This window comes from Neovison vison, chromosome 7 (genome assembly GCF_020171115.1).
Source record: "Neovison vison isolate M4711 chromosome 7, ASM_NN_V1, whole genome shotgun sequence".
Lineage (NCBI taxonomy): Eukaryota > Metazoa > Chordata > Mammalia > Carnivora > Mustelidae > Neogale > Neogale vison.
In genome coordinates, this window is record NC_058097.1 from 190,101,597 (window position 1) to 190,124,605 (window position 23,009).

At 45.5% G+C, this 23,009-nt stretch overlaps 1 protein-coding gene across 3 annotated transcripts; it reads left to right on the plus strand.

Annotated features, from left to right (window-relative positions):
- Nucleotides 1–299: 299 nt before the first annotated feature.
- DDB2 (damage specific DNA binding protein 2) lies at nt 300–22,951 on the plus strand. 3 transcript variants are annotated; one of them, XM_044259223.1, is made up of 11 exons: nt 300–314; nt 769–961; nt 2,105–2,238; nt 2,619–2,810; nt 18,011–18,156; nt 19,436–19,535; nt 19,637–19,814; nt 20,316–20,458; nt 21,884–22,048; nt 22,194–22,239; nt 22,530–22,951. In XM_044259223.1, exons 2-11 carry the CDS (start codon nt 835–837, stop codon nt 22,577–22,579), a joined length of 1,281 nt encoding a protein of 426 aa, XP_044115158.1. In that variant the 5' UTR covers nt 300–314; nt 769–834; the 3' UTR covers nt 22,580–22,951. The 3 variants fall into 3 exon arrangements, with proteins under 3 accessions (XP_044115158.1, XP_044115159.1, XP_044115156.1); XM_044259224.1 differs by lacking the exon at nt 300–314 and adding an exon at nt 561–584; XM_044259221.1 differs by lacking the exon at nt 300–314 and having other exon boundaries at nt 691–961.
- Nucleotides 22,952–23,009: the final 58 nt, after the last annotated feature.

Consider the following 23,009-nt stretch of genomic DNA (forward strand, 5'->3'; position numbering starts at 1 on the left):
CGCGGTCCTCCACTAACCGCAGCTCCTGTGTGGCTCGTCGCAGAAAGTCAGATACGTCCGAACTGTCTCCTCCGGGGCCGGGCGGAGAGTCAATGCCTTGGCCTCTGGCTTAAATCAGGACACAAGACCTCTAACCCCGGTTAGCCTGCACGTCCTCCCGCTCATTACTCCCTACGCCGACACTCCGCAGCTTTGGGGAAACCGTAGTTAGGAGCTGCAAGTTTCAACCACTCTGCACAGAGAAGCTGAGATTCGGGGCAGCTGAGGAAACAGAAGGAGTCGATCCCCACGGCGAAGCCGGCTGGCGGGAAAAGGTTTGATTTCCATCGCGGTGGGGGGGCGGGTAGCTTTCTACAAAACTTTCTATCGCCAGAAACAGCCAATCCTAAAGCCCGAGAGGGCCTGAACACCAATTAAAAGTCAGAGGAGGCGGAGCCGAAGCCTTGATTGGTACCTGGTCTCCTGGGGAACCGGCGGAGGCCGGGCAGCGCGGATTCTGAAGAGGCTTCAAGTTGGGTGGCCTCGCGGTGGCGGCCATCTTTATTTCTGGCAGATCAGCTGACGGGCACAATTTGGCCCAGCACGTAGGCTCCATCCCGTTTCCCTAGGGAGCCCCCGAGCTCCTCCCCTCTCGTGCCCCACTGTTCGCGGGAGGGGCGGGGCGTCTCCGAGAGGGGCGGGGCCGGAGCTAGAAGCCAGATTGAAAGCGGTGAGGCTGTTTGGCGGGAAGTTGGCTTATTTCCCTGGTCCCCGCCTGTTTCTCCCCAGGGGCTTCACAGTCTTCCTTCCACGATCTCGGCATAGGGCACAGTACCCTTTCGCACGGAGGACGCGATGGCTCCTAGGAAACGCCCAGAAACCCAGAAGACCCCCGAGGTGGCTGTGCGCCCCAAGAGCAAGAGGAGCAGAAGCCCCCGGGAGCTGGAGCCCGAGGCCAAGAAGCTCTGTGTGAAGGGCCCTGGTACTGCCTGCGCCTGCTGCTTTAATAATTCCGCCTTTTGGGGTTCTCACGCAGGAGGCTGGAGTGGGGGATGGGTGCTACTGGTTTCTCCAGGCTGTCCCAAGTTTTGGATGCCTCGGGCTGTGCATTTTTCTGCAGGTCCTTTGACATCATAGAGCTTGGGCTTAACCCCCCTCAGGTGACGGGAAGAGGCAGATGAGCTCCATTACATAAGACACAACGGACCTTCCAATTCCTTGTTTGTCCCAGGATTTTTACACACGAGGACTGCTTAAAATAACCCTACCTTGCCTGGTGGTGTGTGTGCTGAATTTCTATAGTCATGGTTGCTAGCTGTGTGCCCTTGGTTTCCTCTGTAAGAACCCTCAATTTCCTTCCTTAGAAAACTCAGTCTCTGAGGTTTATTGGGGCTTGAACCTGGGGCGATAAGGAGTGTGGGGGAACACAAAAGACTGGTGCAGGGGGTTGCTGCTGAAGTGCTTTTTGTCCATAAAAAGAAGGAATGGGTTGTCAAGAGACCAGATTCATAGAGACCAGGTCCTCAAGTACATCTTTATCCCTTTTCTGAGTGGATCTACCTCTTCAAAAGCAGCTTAGTTAATTTCCAGCCACCAGACCCTCTAGATCCGCTGGTTTCCAAAAGAGCAGATTGGACTTGGGGCCAACAACTTGTCACCTCTACGTTATTTTAATGCAGGATTTAAAGATACTTCTTTCCTCAGTCACTTCTACTATGCTCTCCTAAAACCCTTTTATTTTGCATCATATGTGATTTTAAAATTGTCACCCAACCCTAGCATGAGTTTCCCAGCCCACTGGGAAGAGTTCTGCATAAACTTTATTCCTGTGTGTCTTTTCGGCTCCCCGCTCAGAAACCCTGCCAAGGGTCTGGTTTCCTATGATTTCATATTTCGTTTCACTTCAAAATTACTATTCCGGAGAGTGTTTGGGGCAAGGGGCTGGATCCTTACTTTATTTCTTGTGCTGAGTGAGAGTGAGCAGACCCTGGAAAGATCTCAGGAGGTGATGGGAGAGCCTGGCTATGCGGCATGAAAAAACAAGGCTTGCTTTCTGAGATTTCAGCAGGAAACTCTTGCGTGCGTGAGAAGAGAGAGGAAAATATGTGTCTGTTCTGCTTGGCAGGTTCTAGCAGAAGATTTGACTCAGGCTGCCTTTGGGCGGGGTTGGCTAGCCTGCAGGTCCCGCCACCAAGCAGCATCGTCAGGGCCCTCCACCACCATAAGCTAGGCAACGCCGTCTGGCCATCACTGCAGCAGGTGAGGTGTTTCCTGGCTGAAGTGCTCCAGGGGTTGCCTGGTACCTTTTCATTATGGGGATGTTCTCAGGTTAGATGCTGGGTTGGTTCAGCAGGTTGTCAGATTGGTCAGATCACCTCTGTCTTGGGGACTGACCTACTGGGCATTCAGCCAGGTAGAAGTCTTATGCCGTAAAGGTCTCATCTGGAATGCACTCTGCCCCCTTGCTTTCCAAGATGAGTTCATGCATGTTGCCTGCACAGAGCCAGGCGGTTAGTTTTCCTTTGCTGGCAGGACTTGACCCTAGAGCTCATCTATAGAGGAGGCAGAGATTGGCAATTTACCCAGGACTTGGGTTTTAATTCAACTTAATTCTTTTTTTTTTTCTTCCTCTGTGTCAGGGTCTCCAGCAGGCCTTTCTGCACTCTCTGGCTTCTTACCGGATATTCCAAAAGGCTGCCCCCTTTGACAGGAGGGCCACATCCTTGACATGGCACCCAACTCACCCCAGCACCCTGGCTGTGGGTTCCAAAGGGGGAGATATCATGCTCTGGAACTTTGGCATAAAGGACAAACCTACCTTCATTAAAGGGGTGAGCAGTTCCCTGTACCAGTCAGTAGTGCTGAAGAAGTGTTTGTGGAAGGAATGAAAAGTTATCGGGGAATGAGGAGATGATTGGGATCAGAAGGAACTGGGTATTTTCAAACGAGTAAATGGTAATGCTATTCAGATCTGCCTTGAGGGCCAGCCCTTAAAACATTAGAAGGTATAAAATATTGATCACCCTCTTGTAAGTTATCACAGAGAACAGAATCTGAGCCCCTTCTTAACTCTTGGCCTCGTCTCCTACTACTGTCTTTCCCCACTTCCTAGACTTTGAGCCACACTAGCTATTTCTATTCCTAAAATGGGGTCTTTGCACTTGCTGTCTCTTTGACAGGGGGTGCTCTTTCCCATGCTTTTCTCATGGCTGGCTCCCACTTACCACTCAGGTCTTGGCTTCATGTACTTCTTCAAACAGCTGTCAGTGACCACTCTGTCTAAAGGAGCCTCTGCTTCACTCATTCACTCCCTCTCTACTTTCCCTGCCTCACTCTCCCCACCCCCTGAACAATGTTTATCAGTATCCGAAATGTTTTACTTATTTGTATGTCTCTGCCCATACAAATGTCTTAGGAAAGTAAGTTCCACATTAAGAGGGACCTTGCCTTTCTGGTTCACCACCATATGCCTAGTGCCTAGAACAAGGTTTGGTCTCGAGTCGCTGCTTTATATTTGTTTTTTGTTTTGTTTTTGAGATTTTATTTATTTATTTGACACAGAGAGAGAGATCACAAGCAGGCAGAGAGACAGGCAGAGAGAGAGAGAGAGGAGGAAGCAGGCTCCCTGCTGAGCAGAGAACCCGATCCGGGGCTCCATCCCAGACCCTGAGATCATGACCTGAGCCGAAGGCAGAGGTTTAACCCACTGAGCCACCCAGGCACCGCTGCTTTATGTTTGTTGAACGAATGAGGGCCTTGAAATGTAACTGGGAAGATGGGATATGCATACAAGGTAATTGACACTACCGCTGCTAAATGCTGCAGAACGTGAGAGAAGGAAGAACCCCTTTTGAGTTAGAGAGAAGGCTCATGGGTGAGTGGGAGTGGGGTAGAACAATAATTAGGTAAATGGAGAGAAAAAGGAAAGGCAGAGTGTGTTCGGGACAGTTTGGCATAACATTTTCTAGGCATGGTTAGTATTTATCATGAGTTGCTGAGGCAGGATGGTGCCGCCCGGCCACCAAAGAGAAGACCTTAGTTTGCCCAGCAGGGGGCTAACAGTGGAGGGCTGTACCGTCAAAAGTGGCTTTCTGTGTTTAGAGCAGAAGCCACAAACTCCATGCTTAAAGAAGCCAAACAGGAAAAAGAATGATAGGGGTGGGGTCAGAGGTACACTGGAGACGACTAACGTGTAAGAATCTAGGTCCCGTGGGGCGCCGGGGTGGCTCAGTGGGTTAAAACCTCTGCCTTCCGCTCAGGTCATGATCCCAGGCTCCTGGGATGGAGCCCCACATCCTGCTCCCTGCTCAGCAGGGAGCTTGCTTCCTCTTCTCTCTCTGCCTGCCTCTCTGCCTACTTGTGATCTCTGTCAAATGAATAAATAAAATCTTAAAAAAAGAAAAAGAATCTAAGTCCAATGATGGTATCAGATCTGATTTATTCAAATGAAGCCTGAAGTCCTAATTTTGTTTTACATGAAATGTTCTGATTTTTAAAGATGGTGATGAAATACACCAAAAATGTACCCTTACCCATTTTTAAGTGTGCAGTTCATCGGCCTTATGCACATTGGAGTTCTTGTGTAGCTGGTCTCCAGAAGCCCATCTTGCAAAAGTGAAACTCTGTACCCACTAAACACTTAACTCCCCGTTCTTCCGTCTCCCCGTCCTTGGCAACCACCATTGTACTTTCTGTCTTGAAGGTTTGACACGCTCACGAGTATCTTGCATAAGTGGAATCACACAATTTTTATCCTTTGGCTTATTCCACTTTGCATAATGTCCCCTAGCTTCATCTGTGTTGTAGCAGGTGTCAGAATTTCCTCTTTTAGACTGAATAATTCCCCACTTGATCCATCCATCTTGCTTCCTCATTCACCTGCTGATGGACACTTGGGTTGCTTCCACCTTTCGGCTCTTGTGAACAAGGCTGCTATGGACATGGGTATGCAAATATCTCTTCAAGTCCCCACTTTTCAGTTCTTTGGGGCATATCACCAGAAATGGAACAGAAGAGATAGATGAGGGACGCCTGGGTGGCTCAGTTGGTTAAGCCGCTGCCTTCGGCTCAGGTCATGATCCCAAGATCCTGGGATCGAGTCCCGCATCGGGCTCCTTGCTCGGCAGGGAGCCTGCTTCTCTCGCTGCCTCTGCCTGCCTCTCTGCCTGCTTGTGTGTACTCTCTCTCTATCTCTGGAAAATAAATAAAATCTTTAAAAAAAAAAAAAAAGAAGAAGAAGAAGAGATAGATGAGGCCAAGGGTGAATCCAGGATGACTTTTCTTAAGTGCTTCCTCAAAGCAGCCCATCAGAAAAGGCCAGGTTAGACAGGCTTGGGATGAGATGCGTGTTCAAGAAAACAGGTGCTTGGGGCACCTGGGTGGCTCAGTGGGTTAAAAGCCTCTGCCTTCGGCTCAGGTCATGGTCCCAGGGTCCTGGGATCAAGCCCCGCATCCCGGGCTCTCTGCTCAGTAGGGAGCCTGCTTCCTCCTCTCTCTCTGCCTGCCTCTCCGCCTACTTGTGATAAAATCTTTAAAAAAAAAAAAAAAAAGAAAAGAAAAGGAAAACAGGTGCTTAAGGCCAGAAGAAAGGCAGCCAGAGGAATGCTGTGAACAGACCTAGGCTTCCTGCCCCGCTGGTGAGACAGGTGACCACCAGAAGGGGCAGTTTTTAAGTTGAAGTCAAAACCCAGAGCTCAGACAGGAAGAGATTTTTGTTTTGTTTTCCCCTTGGAATCTAGGACATGGGAATAGACAAATTTAAGACGTAGCCTAAGGGTGTCCTAGAGGAAAGCCTCCTGACCGAAAGGGGAATGACATCTGCTTTAAACTTGTGCCAGGCTGAGGCTGCTTTGGGTTTATACTACTCTCTAGTATAATGTGACTTTAAGTGACATTTTCTCACGCATGGCAGAGATTGGCCTGAGCATCTGAACTTTGTGACTAGCAAGAGGCTAGATGGGAGCAGAAGAAGGATATGGTAGTCTGGAGACCTCTCTGTCTTTCCTCCTAGATACTAACAGAAAGTTGATTTGAGAATAGGGACTAAAGGAGCAGCAGTGCATTTTGCTACTTCTTTTTTTCTTTTTAATTTTTAAATTTTTAAAAAATTTTTGAGTAGGCTCTGTGCCCAACGTGGGGCCTGAACTCGCGACCCCAAAATCAAGAGTCACGTGCTCCACTAACTGAGCCAGCCAGGTGCCCCTCATTTTGTTACTTCTTTAGTCCTCTGACCTTGGCTCTGATCTTCCCATCTTTCAGGCCCTTGGCAAGGAAACACGTGTGACATTTTCAAAATGAAGATTACTTGGTTTTATTCTTCTTGTAAAATGATCGATGCTTCTCAGAATTTCAAATAATACAGAGAAAAGCATGAAGAATAAAAGTTACTTGAAATCTCCATTTGGGACCTCTTTCTCTGTGTGCATACACTATTACACACACCCAAATCTCTACTTAGATTTTTGCATAAATATTCTACCCTAGAATCTGTTGTATTTTACTTATTATATCAGATATTCTAGTTTAAGATCATGTACCAGACAACCACTAACAACATCCTATAATTCCCTTTTGTGTTTTGTAATTCCTTTGGTATCAGGCTAATGCAGACCTCATAAACAGAGTTAGGAGTATTCCTACCTCTTGTATTTTCTGGAATTCTTCGTGTAAATTGATACTATCTCTTCCTTAAAATTTTTGTAGTGTTTTTAGGACTGGAGTTTTCTTTTTTGGGGAGTTAACTATGTGTTCAATATCTTTCATAGCTATGGAGCATTTTAGGTCCTGTGTTTTTTGTGAATGAGCTAGGTAGTTTGTCTTTCGAGAAATTTGTCCATTTTACCTAAGTTGTTGAATTTAGTCACATGAATTTGTTCCTGGTATTTCCTTACTATCCTGTTAATGTCTACAGGATCTTTAGTGATACCTACGCTCACGTTCTTAATATGGGTTATTTGTGTCTTTTTTTCAGCCCCAAAGTTTCCTCATACCCCTTTGCAATCCACCCCTCCCTACCTTTGAAAATTGTTGATCTACTTTCTAACCCTATTGGTTAATTTGCATTTTCTAGACTTTTCTATAAATGACATAGTACAATATAGACCCTTTTTTCCCCCTGGCTTTCACTCAGTATAATTGTTTGAGATTCATCTACATTTTTACATGTATCAGTTGGGTTTTCTTTTTCTTTCTCAGTAGTGTTCCATTATATCAATGTACCGCAATTTATCCGTTCACCTTCAAAAGGATATTTGGATTTTTTTCCAAATAAAAATAATGCTGTTATGAACATTTATGTACAAGCTTTGTATGGATATATGTTTTCATTTTTCTTGAGTAAGTACCTAGTTGTGGAATGACTGTGTTGTAGGGTAGGTATCTTTTAAGGATTTTTTTAAATGAGAAGAAAAACTTTAATATTTACATATTTGCCATTTCCAGTGATTTTCATTCTTTTCTGTGATCTAGATTTCCTTTTGGTAATATTTTCCTTCTGCCTGGAGAATTTTCTTCAACATTTCTTATAATGTGGGTTGGTTGGTGATACCGTTTTTTTCTTTTGTTTGTCTTTTTTAGGGGAAAAGATATGTTTGCCGGTATAGAATTCTAGGTTCACAGGCTTTTTTTTTTAAGATTTTATTTACTTATTTGACAGAGAGATCACAAGTAGGCAGAGAGGCAGGCAGAGAGAGAGGGGGAAACAGGCTGAGCAGAGAGCCAGATTCGGGGCTCGATCCCAGGACCCTGGGATCATGACCTGAGACGAAGGCAGAGGCTTTTTTTTTTTTTTTTATAAGCATATAATATATTTTGAAGGCAGAGGCTTTAACCCACTGAGCCACCCAGGTGCCCCGGTTCACAGGCTTTTGTTTTTGTTTTCTTGCTTTTGCTACTTTGGAGATGATTTCTGATGCAAAGTCTTCTCTCATTCTTATGCTCCTCTTTACATGATTTTTTTCCTTTCTTTTTTCCTTCTGGCTGCTTTAAAAATGATTGAAATTTATCTGGTGTATTTCTCTACATGTTTCTCCTCTTTGGGGTTCATTGTACCTTCTGGGTCTCTGGGTTTGTCATCAAATTTGGAAAATTTGGGGCACCTGGATGGCTCAGTGGGTTAAGCCTCTGCCTTTGGCTTGGGTCGTCGTGATCTCAGGGTCCTGGGATCGAGCCCCTCATAGGGCTCTCTGCTCGGGGGGAGCCTGCTTCCCTGTCTCTCTCTGCCTGCCTCTCTGCCTACTTGTGGTCTCTCTCTGTCTGTGTCAAATAATTAAATAAAATCTTTTTAAAAAATTTGGAGAATTTTAGGTGATCATTTATTCAAATAGTTTTTCTCCCCCCCCACCCTTTTATTTTCTGGGATTCCAGTTATATATATGTTGGGCTACTAGGTATTGTCTGTCCTACAGGTCATTGATAAACTGTTCATTTTTTAATACCCCTATTTTATTTTGCATAGCTTCTATTGCTGTCTTACATATTCACGATCTTCTGCATTATCTAATCTGTATCAGATGTATTTTTTTCAGATGTTGTATATCATCTCTAGAAGTTTGATTTGGGCCTTCTTAAATATATTTTATTTCTTTTTTCATGTTCACTACTTGCTCTACTCTCTTGACCATATAGAGAACATTCGTGATAGTGGTTTTAATGTTTTTGCTAATTCTATCATCTGTGTCACTTCTGAGGGTGCTTCATGCTTCTTTGCATGCCTGGTAATTTCTCACTGGATGTCAGACATTGTGAATGGTACATGGTGGGATACTGGATTGTGTTGTATGCTTTTAAGTAGTGTTGGGCTTTGTTCTGGCATGCAGTTACTTCTAAGCAGTTTGATATCTTCCAGGCTTGCTTTTAAGCTTTGTTAATCCAGTTACTATATTAGTTTCCTATTGCCTCTATAGCAAATTACCACAGGCTTGGTGTCTTAAAAGAACACAGTTTTATTTCTTACAGTTCTGGAGATCTGGAGGTCAGAAGTCTGAAATCATTTTTTTCTGGATTTAAGGTCAAGGTGTTGGCAGGGCTAGTTCTTTCTCAAGGTTCCGAGGGGAGAATCTGTTTCCTTGTATGTTTCACCTCTTGTGACCATCTGAATTGCTGGGCAATGGCTGCTGCTTCTGTCTTCAAAGTACATCACCCTGATTTTTTTGCTTCTGTCCTCCATTACGTTCTCTTCTGCCTCTGACTCCTCCTGGGTACCTCTTATAAAGACCATTTTAAGTTGGATTATATCTATCCTACCCAGATAATAATCTAAGGTAGACTTCCCATCTCAAGACCCTTAACCACATGTAAGGTCCCTTTTGTCATCTAGTGTATTTATTGTTCACAGGGTCCATGGCTTAGCACATGGACATCTTGGAGACCCCAGTGAGCATGGTTATACCCCAATGGGCATGGGTTTAAGGCAGCCCATAGGTATAACCTGTTCTCACCCTGAGGCAGTACCCTTCTGACGACTCAATTTTTTAAAAAAGATTTTATTTATTTATTTGACAGAGAGAGAGAAAGATCACAAGTAGGCAGAGAGGCAGGTAGACGGGGAGGGAGAAGCAGGCTTCCCGCTGAGCAGAGAGCCAATGCGGGGCTCGATCCCAGAACCTTGAGATCATGACCCGAGTGGAAGGCAGAGGCTTAACCCACTGAGCCACCCAGGCACCCCAGGACTCGATGTTTTGCATATTAAGTCTTCCCTTTCCTGACCTTGAGAATACAGACTGTTCTGAGGATTTCTCCCCTACCGATGTATGATGTTTCTCTCCGTCTCCTCCTCCAGACTTGGGTAGTTTCCTCAGACACACGGATACATTTAATACTCCCCCAAAGACTTGAGGGGACCCTTGCGAAACTCTCCAGAATGCTCCTTCTGTGTGTGTCTCTCCTCCCCAGATTTTTCCCACTAATTCTTGCTCTGTTGGCTTTCCTAAAATTCTGTCTCCTCAGCTCCGTGAGACTGCTGGGCCGTGTGGTTCCTCCCTGTCTTGCTTCCTGAAGACGCTCTCCAAACAGTCATGCTGGGGCGGTTGCAGGACTCTCTTCCTTCTTTCCCTCCTGTCTTGTGCCGTCTGTTTCCAATGTCTGAGAACCTAGTTCATGTATCGTGTCCATTTTTTTGGTGGTTTAATGCAGGAGGATAGGACATCATTGGAAGCAAAAATCCACACGTACCAATTTTAACAGTTTATCTGAAGATTTAAAATTTTTTTCCTACACAGTCTTGTCCTCTACAAATAAGGAGAGTTTGGTTTCTCTCTTTACTACTCTTATACTTCTTTTTTGCCCTATTCCATTGGCGAGACCTCTAGCACGTTGTTGGTATTAAATATGGCAGACATGCTTGTCTTGTTCTTGATCATAGAAGGCTTTTCTATTTGACCATTAAGTATGATTTCTTCTTATTATTGTGATAAAATACGATTTACCATTTTAACCATTTCTAAGGGTTTTTGTTGTAGTTTAGTGATCTCTACACTCAACATGGGGCTCGAACTCACAGCCCTGAGATCAGCAGTTGCATGTTCTTCCAGCTAAGCCAGCCAGGCATGCCCGCATTTTAGCCATTTTAAGTGCACAATTAAGCACACTGTGCAACTATCACCACGCGCGTCTGCAAAACTTTTTCATCCTCCCAAAATAAAACTCTGTACCCATTAAACAATGACTTTCTATTACCCTCCTCTAGATCCACTAATCTGCCTTCTGTCTCTATGAAGCCGACTATTCTAGGTACCTCGTGTAAATGGAATCACATGATATTTGCCCTTTTGGGTCTGGCTTCTTTGATTTTTAGTGTAATGTTTTCAATTTTCATCCACGCTGCCACTTGCATAAGCACTTCATTCCTTTTTATAACTGAATAATGGGCCATCATATAGATATGCCACATTTTATTTATCCATTCATCTGCTGATGGACGTTTGGGCTGTTTCCACCTTTTGCTCTTATGAATACAACGGCTGTGAATGTTCATGTACAAGTTTTTGCTTGAACACCTGTTTTCACTTCTCTTATGTACACACAGAGGAGCATGTTTGTGTGTTAAAATTTGTCTGTTTTTTAATATCCTCCATCAGACTATGGAAGTTCCCCCTTTTACTTCTAAATAAAGGAAGGTACCAGAAGTTCTTGGCATGAATGATAATCGAATTTCATCAAATACTTTTTTGTATCTCTTGAGATCAGCATATGATTTTCCCCCTTTATTCTGCTAATGTGATGTTATACTGATTTTTTTTTAATTTTTATTTATTTGAGATAGAGCTCAAATGGTGGGGAGGGGCACAGGGAGAGGGAGAAGCAGCTCCACGCTGAGCAGGGAGCCCTAGGCTGGGCTCCATCCCAGGACCTTGGGATCATGATCTGAGCCAAAGACACTTAACCAACTGAACCACCCACACACCGCTACACGAAGTGATTTTTTTATGTTTATTTTCGTTTTATATTCAAAATTTTTATTTAAATTTTATTCTCCCACCGCTTTTTTTAACCTTTCCAATTATATCTCTAGCAGGTAATACTGCTTCTTAAAAATTGTGGTAAAAGCACATAACGTTTATCATTGAACCATTTTTAAGTGTATGGTAGTGTTAACTATATTCATGTTATTGTGTAGCAGAACTGTAGAACTTCTTCATTGTGTAAAACTGAAACGCTGTACCCACTGAATAAGTTCCTCATTTTCCCCTTCCCTCAGGCCTTGGCAACCACAATTACACTTTCTGTTTCTATGAGTCTGAACCACTTTGGATATCCCTAAGTTTTGATGGTCTTATTGCGGTTACCCAGAAGCATGTTCTTACAGGAAATACACAGTAGTGTGTTTGAGGACCATGGGACATCATGTTGGCAATTTATTTTCAATGATACCAAAAAAGTAGGGTTTTTTTCCCCAGAAAAGCACTTCTTTGTGCAAATTTTTGCAACTTTTCAACTAAGTTTTTTAAACAAAGTTAAAAAAAAAAAAAGGACTGATATTATTTCTTCCTTAAATGTTTAGTACATTCAGCAATGAAGCTATCAGGGTCTGGAATTTACTTTGCAAGAAAGTTTTTAGTTGTCACTGCAATGTCTTCTTTTTTAAAAAATATTTTATTTATTTATTTGACAGAGAGAGAGAGAGATCATAAGTAGGTAGAGAGGCAGGCGGTGGGGGGGGAAAGCAGGCTCCCTGCTGAGCAGAGACACCCCCCCCACACACCACACAGGGCTCGATCCCAGGACCCTGAGATCATGACCTGAGCTGAAGGCAGAGGCTTAACCCACTGAGCTACCCAGGCACCCCCCACAATGTCTTTAATAGGTCTCAGACCATTCTGATTTTCTCTTTCATGTTCTGTCAGTTTGGCAGGTTTGCATTTTTCTAATGAATTTGTCCATTTCATTCAAGTTTTAATATTTATTGGCATCAGATTAGTTATATCCTCTTATAATTGTTTAAAATGTCTAGGATTTATATTGATGTCCCTTTTTTGATCTGTTATATTGGTTATTGGTGACTTCTGTTTGATCGGTCTCAACAGGGGATTATCAATTTTATTAGTCTTGCATTAAACTGACTTTTTTTTTTTTTCTTTTTAAAGTAGGCTTCATGTCCAGTGTGGGGCTTGAACTCACAGCCCTGAGATCAAGAGTTGCATGCTCTTGCATGCTAGCCAGGCACCCCCAACTTTTGTTGGTTAATTCTCTCACAGTATATTTGTTTTCTGTTTCATTAATTTCTGTTCTTTTTTTTCTCCTTTTTTTTTTTTTTTTGAGATTTTACTTATTTATTTTGGAGAGGGAGAGAGAGAGAGCATGCAGGGGGAGCAGAGGGAGAGGGACAAGCAGACTCCACGCTGAGCACAGAGCCTGGCATGGAGCTCAATCCCATGACCCTGAGATCATGACCCTAGACGAAATCTAGAGTCAGATGCTTACCTGACTGAGCCACGCAGGCAGCCCTCTCCTACTTTCTTTTCCTGTTACTTTCACAACTTCTTGAGATGGATGTTTTGAGGCATTGATTTTTAGCCTTCTTTTATTATGGATGCTTCTAGGAATATTTGTATACAAGTTTTCATGTGAACATACATATTCATTTCTCTTGGGTATATGTGTAGGAGCGGAATTGCTGGGACATACAGTAATTTTGAGTTTTTGAGGAACTGTCAAACCATTTTCCGCAGTGACTACTCCATTTCACATTCCCATCAGCAATGTAGGAGGGCTCCAACTTCTCCATATCCTAAACAACACTTTTCCAGCTTTATTGAGATACAATTGACAAATAAAAATGCACATATTTAAAGCATATAGGGTGAATTTTAACATGGGTACATTGCAAATGATTACCATAGTTGAGGCACCTGCGTGGCTCAGTGGGTTAAGCCTCTGCCTTCCGCTCAAGTCACGATCCCAGGGTTCTGGGATTAAGCCCTCCATCGGGCTCTCTGCTCAGCGGGGAGCCTGCTTCCCCCTCTCTCTGCCTGCGTCTCTGCCTACTTGTGATCTCTCTCTGTCACATAAATAAATAAAATCTTAAAAAAAATGATTACCACAGTCAAGCTAGTTAACATTCATCACTTCACATATTACCTTGTGTGTCTGTCTGAGAACACTTAAGATCAACTCTTAGTAAATTTCACATACACAACACAGTATTATTAACTATGTCACCACGCTGTATATTAGGTCTCTGGAACTTATTCACCCTGCAAGATTGACACTTTGTACCCTTTGACCCACGTCTCCCCATCTCCTCCATCCCCAAGTCCCTGGCAACCACCATTCTACTCTGAGCGTTTATGAATTCCACATATGTAGACCCACATATAATTGAGATCGTGTAGTAGTCTGTGTCTGATTTATTTCACTTAGCGAAACTTCCCCCTGGTTGTCACAAATGGCAGGATTCCCTTCTCTTTGAGGGCTCCATGATACTCCATCATACATACATACCACATTTTCTTTATCCCTTCATCTATCAGCAGACACTGAGGTGGTTTCCTTTCCTGGGCTATTGTGAGTAGCTATAGTGAACACAGGAAGGAAGATAACACGGTGAAAAGCCCGTTTCGTTTCCTTGGACTCTATTCCTACAAGTGGGACTCATGGACCATATGGTGTATTTTCTGAGGACCCTCCATACTGTTTTCCACAGGGCGCCATCCGATTTACATTCCCATCAACTGAGTGCAAGAGTACCTTTTTCTCCACAACCTCACTAACACCTCTTATCTTTTGTTGTTTCCATAATAGCCATTCTAACAAGCATAAAGTGATAGCATTGTGGTTTTGATTTGCATTTCCCTGATATCAGGATTAGTGATGTTGACTGCCTTTCATATACCTGTTGGCCGTTTGTGTGTCTTCTTCGAGAAATGTTGATTGAGTTTTTAATGAGGTTATTTGGGGGTTTTTTTGTTTGTTTGTTTGTTTTTTGCTACTGAGTTCCTCATTGATTGAGTTTTTAATGAGGTTATTTGGGGGTTTTTTTGTTTGTTTTGTTTGTTTGTTTGTTGCTACTGAGTTCCTCATATATTTTTTATATTAACTTCTTATTAGATCTAGTTTGCAAGTGTTTTCTCCCCTTTCAGGGGTTATCTTGTCACTGTCCATCTTTTTTATCATTGCCCTCAGAGGGGTGTGAAATAGTATCTAGTGGTGACTAATGGTGCTTAGCATCTGCTCAGGTGCTCCTGGCCATTTGCATGTCTTTAAAAAACTGTCTGTTTAAATCCTTCGTCCATTTTTCGAGAGGGTTGGTGGGGAGCACAAGTGGGGGAAGGGCAGAAAGACAGGGAGAAACAGACTCCCTGATGAGCAATGGAACCCAATGCAGGGCTCAATCTCAAGACCCGGGGATCGTGACCTGAGCCGAAGGCAGACACTTAACCAACTGAGCCACCCAGGTACCCCAAGTCTATTTATTTATTTTTTTAAATAAATTAATCACAATTATTTTCAAGCCTGTATCTAATAACTCTAATATCTGGATCTCCTGTGTCTTTCAAATGTTTTTTCCTTAGTTTTTGGTTATTTGGCCTTATCTTCTGATATGCTGGGTGATTTTAGATTCAATGCCAAATATTGCATATGAAAACTTGTAGAGATAATTTGAAGTTTTGAGTGGTGATATTTTCCTCCAGAGACTTTTTTTTTTCTTTCTGACAGGCAGGTATGATGGAACCAGATCATCTTCATCCAATGAGATTGAATCTGGGGGCACCTGGGGGGCTCAGTCAGTTAAGTGTCTGTCTTCGGCTCAGGTCATGATCCTGGGTCCTGAGATCCAGCCCCACATCTGGTTCCCTGCTCAATGGGAAACCTGCTTCTCCCTCTGCTTGTGTTCCCTCTCTCTTGCTCTGTCTCTCTCTCTGACAAATAAATGAATAAAATATTTAAAAAAAGAAAGAAAGAAAGAAGTGATTTGAATCTGGACTTTTCAGTCTTTGTGAGCGTCAGACTAGTTCCAGTTTGCTCTTATCTCTAGAATGTCAGGGATCCTAATTAAAAGCTGGATTTTTTCCCCAGACCTCTCCTCTTGCCCTGCGAGACGGGCAAAAACCTCAGCCCAGCCTCTCAGCCTTAGAGCCATGTACCACTTTCCATTCAGCTTCTCTGCAGTTTGCTCCCTCTGCTTCCCAACCACATCTTTCTGGGCTGCATAGGCTTCAAGGGGAAAGGTGGCATCCAAAGTCAGGCCTCCTCTCTCTAGGATGTCAGTCTTCAAATCCCTGATGCCTTCATAGCGCTCATTGACTTCAAAAGCTTCTCTTCAGAGATACTGATTTTGTTTCCCTTTTCTAGTTCTCAACAGAAGGCTGATGAGCTAGCCATCATCTCTGGTATTGGAAGTTTCCAGTATATTTGGTTATCATACTTTGCCCTGGTTTTGTTCTTCCTTCTCAATGAAAGAGTTGGTCGTAACCACTTAACTCAGCCCTTACTAGAAAGAACACACATGTATTTTAGCTTAAAATGTTTATGTATGTGTTTACTACTGACATAGGACCAGTCCTTTTCTGGGCATCATGGTCTACTGATGAGGGCTCACCTGGTTTTACAGAAATCACCCCCATAATGTATTTTTTATAGGGTCTAGTTTCCCTTTCCCTAAAAGTGGAGACAAATTTTATTTTTTTTAAGATTTGTTTATTGGGGGTGCCTGGGTGGCTCAGTGGGTTAAGCCTCTGCCTTCGGCTCAGGTCATGATCCCAGAGTCCTGGGATCAAGTCCCACATCAGGCTTTCTGCTCAGCAGGGAGCCTGCTTCCCACCCCCCCGCCTGCCTCTGCCTACTTGTGATCTCTCTCTCTCTGTCAAATAAATAAATAAAAGCTTTAAAAAAAAAAAGATTTATTTATTGTGGCACCTGGGGTCTCAGATGGTTAAGCATCTGCCTTTGGCTCAGGTCATAATCTCCGGGTCCTAGGAGCAAACCCTGCATCAGGCTCCCTCCTCAGTGGGGAGTCTTGCTTCTCCCTCTCCTTCTGTGTCTCCCCTCACTTAAAAAAAAAAAATCTTTTAAGATTTTATTTATTCATTTGAGAGAGACAGAGAGAGTGTATGAGTGGGATAGAGAGAGAGAATTCCAAGCAGACTCCCCACTGATCATAGAGCCCATCACAGGGCTGAATCCCACAACCCATGAGATCATGACCTGAGCCGAAATCAAGAGTCAGACGCCTAACTGACTGAGCCACCCAAGGGCCCCGTGAAGACATAATTTAAAGGCAGTTGTGAAGCAATCTGATCGTAGATTCTTCTTCAAGTTTTATTATTTCCCATGCTACGTGTTTATAAGTATCGCAGCCATGCTTAATTTGACAACTATCATTTTTAACAACTCATTTTTCATCTGGTTTTTCCAAAGTATTCAACACGACTCTCATAGAAATAACAGCGTTCTTCCTTTTTGCATGTAGTTCTTCTGTTTAATTAACTTAACATGTTTAAATGTTTCATTGAAATGTTTAAAGTTTATCATTTTTATGAAATGGTTAATAAATGACATGTAATTAAGTTACATGTTTAATTAAATTACATAATTACAACAAAAAGTACAACGGGCATATACGGGTTTAAGAACAGGCACCACGAACCTCCGGGTGAGCACAGGACTCAGTTGTTGGGAGCAGAAGATGATCCCAGCAGCAAGGGCTGGGCGGACGACAGGCACTGGTTAGACTGCTTTGGACAGGGACGGAACGTGCCAGTGAGCATGTTGAGTGAGCTAAGCGGGCGCTGGGTCAGAGGCTTTGGGGAGTCTGTGAGTCTGGGAGAGCAGCGGCATAAGAGCTGGAGACATTGCTGATGTTATCATGATCATTTTCATCACCAATGTCGGGGATGTCTGGAAAAATTAGGGAGGAGCTCAGATCTGACTCCTGCCCTCCTAATCCAGGCCCTGTTCCGAGCTGGGGCTCTTCTAAAGAGCTCCGGGCAATAGTAAGTAAGCTGTGGTGCGTCCACGTTTCGGAACGGCCAGCAGGAGAATGTGATGGGTGAGTGATGGGCACACAGCAACCTGGCCGCGTCTCGAGGGCGCCATGCTGAGTCAGATGAAGGGAACCAGTCGCAAAAGGATGCAAACTGTGGGAGTCACTTCTAGAACATTCTGTTCAAGGCAAAGCCATAGCATAATGATGGAGAGCAGAGCCACGGTGGCCAGGCTGTTACAGGTGGGGCGGGGGTGTGACCACGCCGGGAGGGCACAAGCAAGTTTTTTGAGGGGATAGAACTGTTCTGTGTCCCAATTTGGGTGGTAGTTATTCAGATCTCTGTGTTCAAATTCATAGAATTGTATTCTGAAAACAACCAAATGTACCGTAGGTTAGTTAGTTTTTTTTTTTTTTTTAACAATTTACTTAAAACTAAAATCTTAAGTAAGAAAAGAGTGTCTTGGAGCACATCACCATGTCCAGACCCTTCGGCTGGCCTGGCCGCACCTGCTGCCCTCCTGGCTCTCTGGTCTGCAGAGCCCGTGCGTCCAGGCCTCGTCCTCCACCTGGGCCGATGTCACTCACTGGCTTTTCTCTTCCCTGTGTTAGATTGGAGCTGGAGGGAGCATCACTGGGCTGAAGTTTAACCCTCTTGATACCAACCAGTTTTTCACCTCCTCAATGGAGGGAACAACTAGGCTGCAAGACTTTAAAGGCAACACTGTCCGAGTTTTTGCCAGCTCAGACACCTGCAAGTGAGTAGCCCACTAGGAGGGTAAGGGCGTCTGGGCTCTCGGCGTAGTTCTGGTGATAGCACCCAGGTCTCGTGTGTGTTCCCCATGCCTGGCACAGGGGAGAACTGAAGGGGGGAAGCCACATCCCACCCTTCCCGCTGAGACTTTCCATAGTTGCTCTTCCTGCTTTCCGGGTGCGTTACTGCTTCAGTGAGGGGTTCTAGAACCTCCGCTCTTCCCAGCAAGGGAAGGGCTTTGGCTCTTCTGTAAAGTGTTCCTATATTAGACTAGACCTTGATTCTCACCAGTTCACATGGCAATGGCCGGGAAGCCACTTAAAGGTTGGAGCAGGAACTAAGAATTTAAGATTTCATTCCCGTCACGTCACTGGGGTGTAATGATGCAACCAGTTCCTTGAGGGAAGCTGAAAGGGATACAGTCATGTCCGCAGAGCCCAGGGGATGCCCCAAGAGCAAGTGACTAGAGAAATGACAAAATGCTTGTCACTTGGATTCCTAGCAGAGACATGACTCTTACTGTTCTCTAAAGAGTCCAGGGTGTGTGTGAGGGGGTCTAACGGCACTGGCTACTTTCCTGGGCGGCCCCACACAGGTCAGGGCAGAGACGGGTAGACTCTGCTCCACATGATTCTTCCACGAGAAACCCTCCCTCTGAAAGACATTTGTAGGTTTGTGGGCACTGTAGCAAGGATTTGAGTGTTTGAGAGAAAAGAATATGAACCTGAGCTCTCCTGGCCAGGTTTTAGGATCCCTGAAGCAATCCCAACCCAAAGCCTTCATCCTCAAGTAGTCAGAGAGACGAAAGAGCAGGACAGAGCTCCGAGGTTGTGTGTGCTTTTTTTCCCTAAGTGCTCAGAAGGGGGCAGAAGTTCCTTTCTCACCAGCCCTGCGGAAGAGAGCTGGGCAGTGCGTTTGGTTTGTCATCTCCTTTGGCCCAAAGGGTAGAGAAGGGAGAAAGCAATAAACAAGTCCTCCTCAGAACCCAGGGCTCTAGGGGGAGGCTAGCCTGGGGACTTGCCTTATGGCTCTGAGCTGTGGCTGCTTCAAGGACTCTTACTGGCTGAGTCACTGGACACATTTTGGAGCCCTGTCACCCCATCCCCTCTGATGGCTGGTAGACAAGTCCGAGGCTCCTCTCTTGGACTCTGTGGCGAGACCGTTATTCCTTCAGCGAATCCTGATGGGATGGCTCTGGTACATTAGACGCCAGAGCTACAACAGTGACAGAAGGGACCTTGCCTCTGTCCCCAGCAATCTTATAGCACAGTTTCTCCCTCCAGCGTCTGGTTTTGCAGCCTGGATGTGTCTGCCAGAAGCCGAATGGTGGTCACGGGAGACAATGTGGGGCACGTGATCCTGCTGAACATGGACGGCAGGGAGGTGCGTTCTCTGGAACCCAGGTCCTCCCGTTCTCTCCCTTACCCCCTGCCCCCATCCCTGGGCCTCCCTGCGCCCCATCTGAACCGAGCCCTTCTCTGCAGCTTTGGAATCTGAGAATGCACAAAAAGAAAGTGACCCACGTGGCCCTGAATCCATGCTGTGATTGGTTCCTGGCCACAGCCTCCGTAGACCAAACAGTGAAAATCTGGGACCTGCGCCAGGTTAGAGGGAAATCCAGCTTCCTCCACTCACTGCCGCATAGCCATCCTGTCAACGCAGGTGTGATATACCAGACTTCATCCTTGCTGCAGACTCTGCCTGTCCAACCGCTTCTGGGGTTTTTTTTCCCTCGACGCTTAGGAGCTGCTAGGTTAAACCTCTACCCTGAGAACATCAGCCAAGTAGATGTCTTGGAAACTTTGAGTCTAGCTGCCTCCAACAGCTGCTAAGTTTCTAGAATTAAAAAAAAAAATTTTTTTTATTTTTTAGAGAGAGTACAAGCAGGGGGAGGAGCAAAGGGAGAGGGACAAGCAGACTTCCCACCGAGCGAGGGCTCTGAAATTACTAACCTGAGCCCAGGCGTCGGCAGCTTAACCCACTGAGCCACCCAGGTGCCCCAAGTTTCTAGAATGTTTTTGTTCACAGTCCAGAGTCACCTCTTCCCTCCACCTCTGTCTAGAGTGGAGTGGGAGAGAGGGTACCCCTGCAGGAGAAGGTCTGTAACAGCCAGGATAACAAGGGCCTGGGGTTCCTTCATCTCCGGGGCTTTTCACTTGCCAGCTTGTTTCAGTCCTGATGGAGCCCAGCTCCTGACCACTGACCAGAAGAGTGAGCTCCGGGTTTACTCAGCCTCCCAGTGGGACTGCCCCCCGAGCCTGATCCCACACCCTCACCGCCACTTCCAGCACCTGACGCCCATCAAGGTAAGTGATGGAGGCAGGGAGCTGTGATCACGGGGATGGACCAGGTCTGCCCCAAGTAGGGAGAGGCCAGATCCAAAATCCCTAATCCCAGATCTCATACTGCACCCACACGAAGCCGCCTCCTCTCCCGGTGCTCTCTGCAACTTCTGTCCCCCTGCTGCAATCCCATTGCGCTGGGTTCTCTTTGTCTCCCATAAACTCTTTTCCTGGATTGTTCAGCTCAGCCCACCTCCCTGCTCTTTTGCCGTCACCTCCAGTTACCTGCGTGTGCTGCTGGCCCCCGAAGCTGACCTCAGCCCCCAAGGCTGACAGTCTTTAAGTCTTCAGATTTCTTCCTACCCACACCCCAGGCAGTTTCAACTCCGGTGGTTCCTCTGCTCTCCTGGTTTCTGTTTCTAACAGTGCAGTCCCTCTCTAGACCTCCAGGTTTCATGCCTGGACTTCTTTTGTTAACATAGCACGGGGTGGGGTCGGAGGTAGCTTCAGGTAGGTCGGCAGCCTTGGTTAGAGACCTTGGGTAAGCTGCTTGACTTTTGGATTTCCATTTCCTCCTCTCTAAAAAGTGAGTATCAATATCTGATGGACAGGGTTGTTGGAAGAACCCATATGCTTACAGCACATGTCTAGTGCCTGGGAAGTACGTCAGCAGTGATCATTTAATATTAGAGTATATCCCCATACCTCAGCTCAAATCCAAGGTCTTAAGAACAAGGGTTCTTCACTGGTTGGTTCTTACTGATCCATGCGTCACCTCCCACTTTGTATCCAGCCAGGACAATTTCCAGCTTCCCAAGTGGGACTTGGGACTTATTTCCAAGCCATGGCATGTGCCACTCTGTCCTTCCTGCTAACCATGGCTTTCCGCCTCCAACCCTTCCTTGTGATTTCTTAAGAAAACCCCATCTGATTCTGTCATTCCGACTAACTGCCGGATTTGTTTTGAGTAGAGTCAGCTGGGGAACATAGGTTTCCTTCCCTTTCTTGGCCACTAGCCATTTTCTGCTCAACTCTTCCATCATTTGTGTTGATGTAGGAGGGACAGCGGTGGGATTCCTTCAGAACTTATGTCCTACGTGGTGTTGGTTACCGGACACTTTTTGCTTGGTTGGAGGCTTACCTCTTTGGTTAACGTCTGGGTCAAGCTGATGTTAAAACATTTATTGGTTGGTATGATCTCAGGAAACAGGAAAGAGAGAGAAGGCCTGAAGGTGTCCCAAGGTCCAGAGAGAGGCCAGTTTGAGTTAAAAATTTGGGAGGGTGGATGCACATGCACTTGAAATCTGTTCTTATAGTTTCGTGTGGGTCTTATCTCCATTATTAAATTTCTGGCAAGTGTATTAACAGTTGAGAGTGACAAAGAATACTTCCAATGTCCCTCTTGATCATACTCTGCATTTACTCTCATGACAACTCTCCATCTCCTAGGCAACCTGGCATCCTCGGTACAACCTCGTTGTCGTGGGCCGATACCCAGATCCTAATTTCAAAAGCTGTACCCCCCATGAATTAAGGACAATCGATGTGTTTGATGGAAACTCAGGGAAGATGATGTTTCAGCTCTATGACCCAGAATCGTCTGGTATCATTTCGGTGAGGTTTGGGCCCTCAAATATTGATGGGAGGACATAGGGCTTCAACCTACCTGAGCTGAACAAAAATGACCAGAAATTAATTCTCATGTGTCCTTCTCCTAACACCTCACCTCCTCCTGATGCTTATGCCCTTGTCTCCACAGCTCAATGAGTTCAATCCCATGGGGGACACGTTGGCCTCTGTGATGGGTGAGTGAAGCAGGTTGTATCTCAGATTGGCCAAGCCCTACCCTGTTCCCCCAAGTTGAGTGCAGGCCCCCCTCAGCTTAACCAGACACCCCAGTAAAGACTTCCAGGAGACAGCAGACTCTTTGGCCTAGGCCCTCCATGCCTCATGCTTTGACTTGGTCATGACAATGCCTGGCTGTTGCCCAGTTTCCTGGTATTTCCCGACCAAGTCCTAGGTGCCCCGAGCTAGCCCCAAGTTCTCAGAGATGCATCATGGAAGGTGCAAGTCAGACTGGTCTCACTCCTCCTAGGTTATCACATTCTCATTTGGAGCCAGGAGGAAGCTGGGATGCGGACATGAGACTCACTAATGAAGGTGTGGACCAAGCCAGAGCTTGGAGCCACCTGAGAACACATCCTGTGTGAAGAGGCGGCTGTGTGTTAAAGGGCCAAAGGTATCCAAGTCTTAGGGTCGGAGCAGGGACACTGTGGCATGGGATACTGTGGGACTGGGACACTGGCATGTTAACTGCTTTGGACTTAGCTCCAGAAACTTCTCCGGGGTTGGTACCCCAGGTGCTCCAAGGGTCTCTGCTATATCCAGCCTGGAGCCAAGCTTCTCCTGGGGCCAAGGGACTTCTCTGTTCTTTGACGTGCAGTGACAGAGGGATCAGGTAGTGGTCCTCGGTTTGTGCTCACGATTGGCGTGGCTAATAAAACCATACCCAACTGAGCTTCTGAGTGGATCTTCCAGCACTGACCTGGCCGAAGCGCTCCCTGGGGCCCCCAAA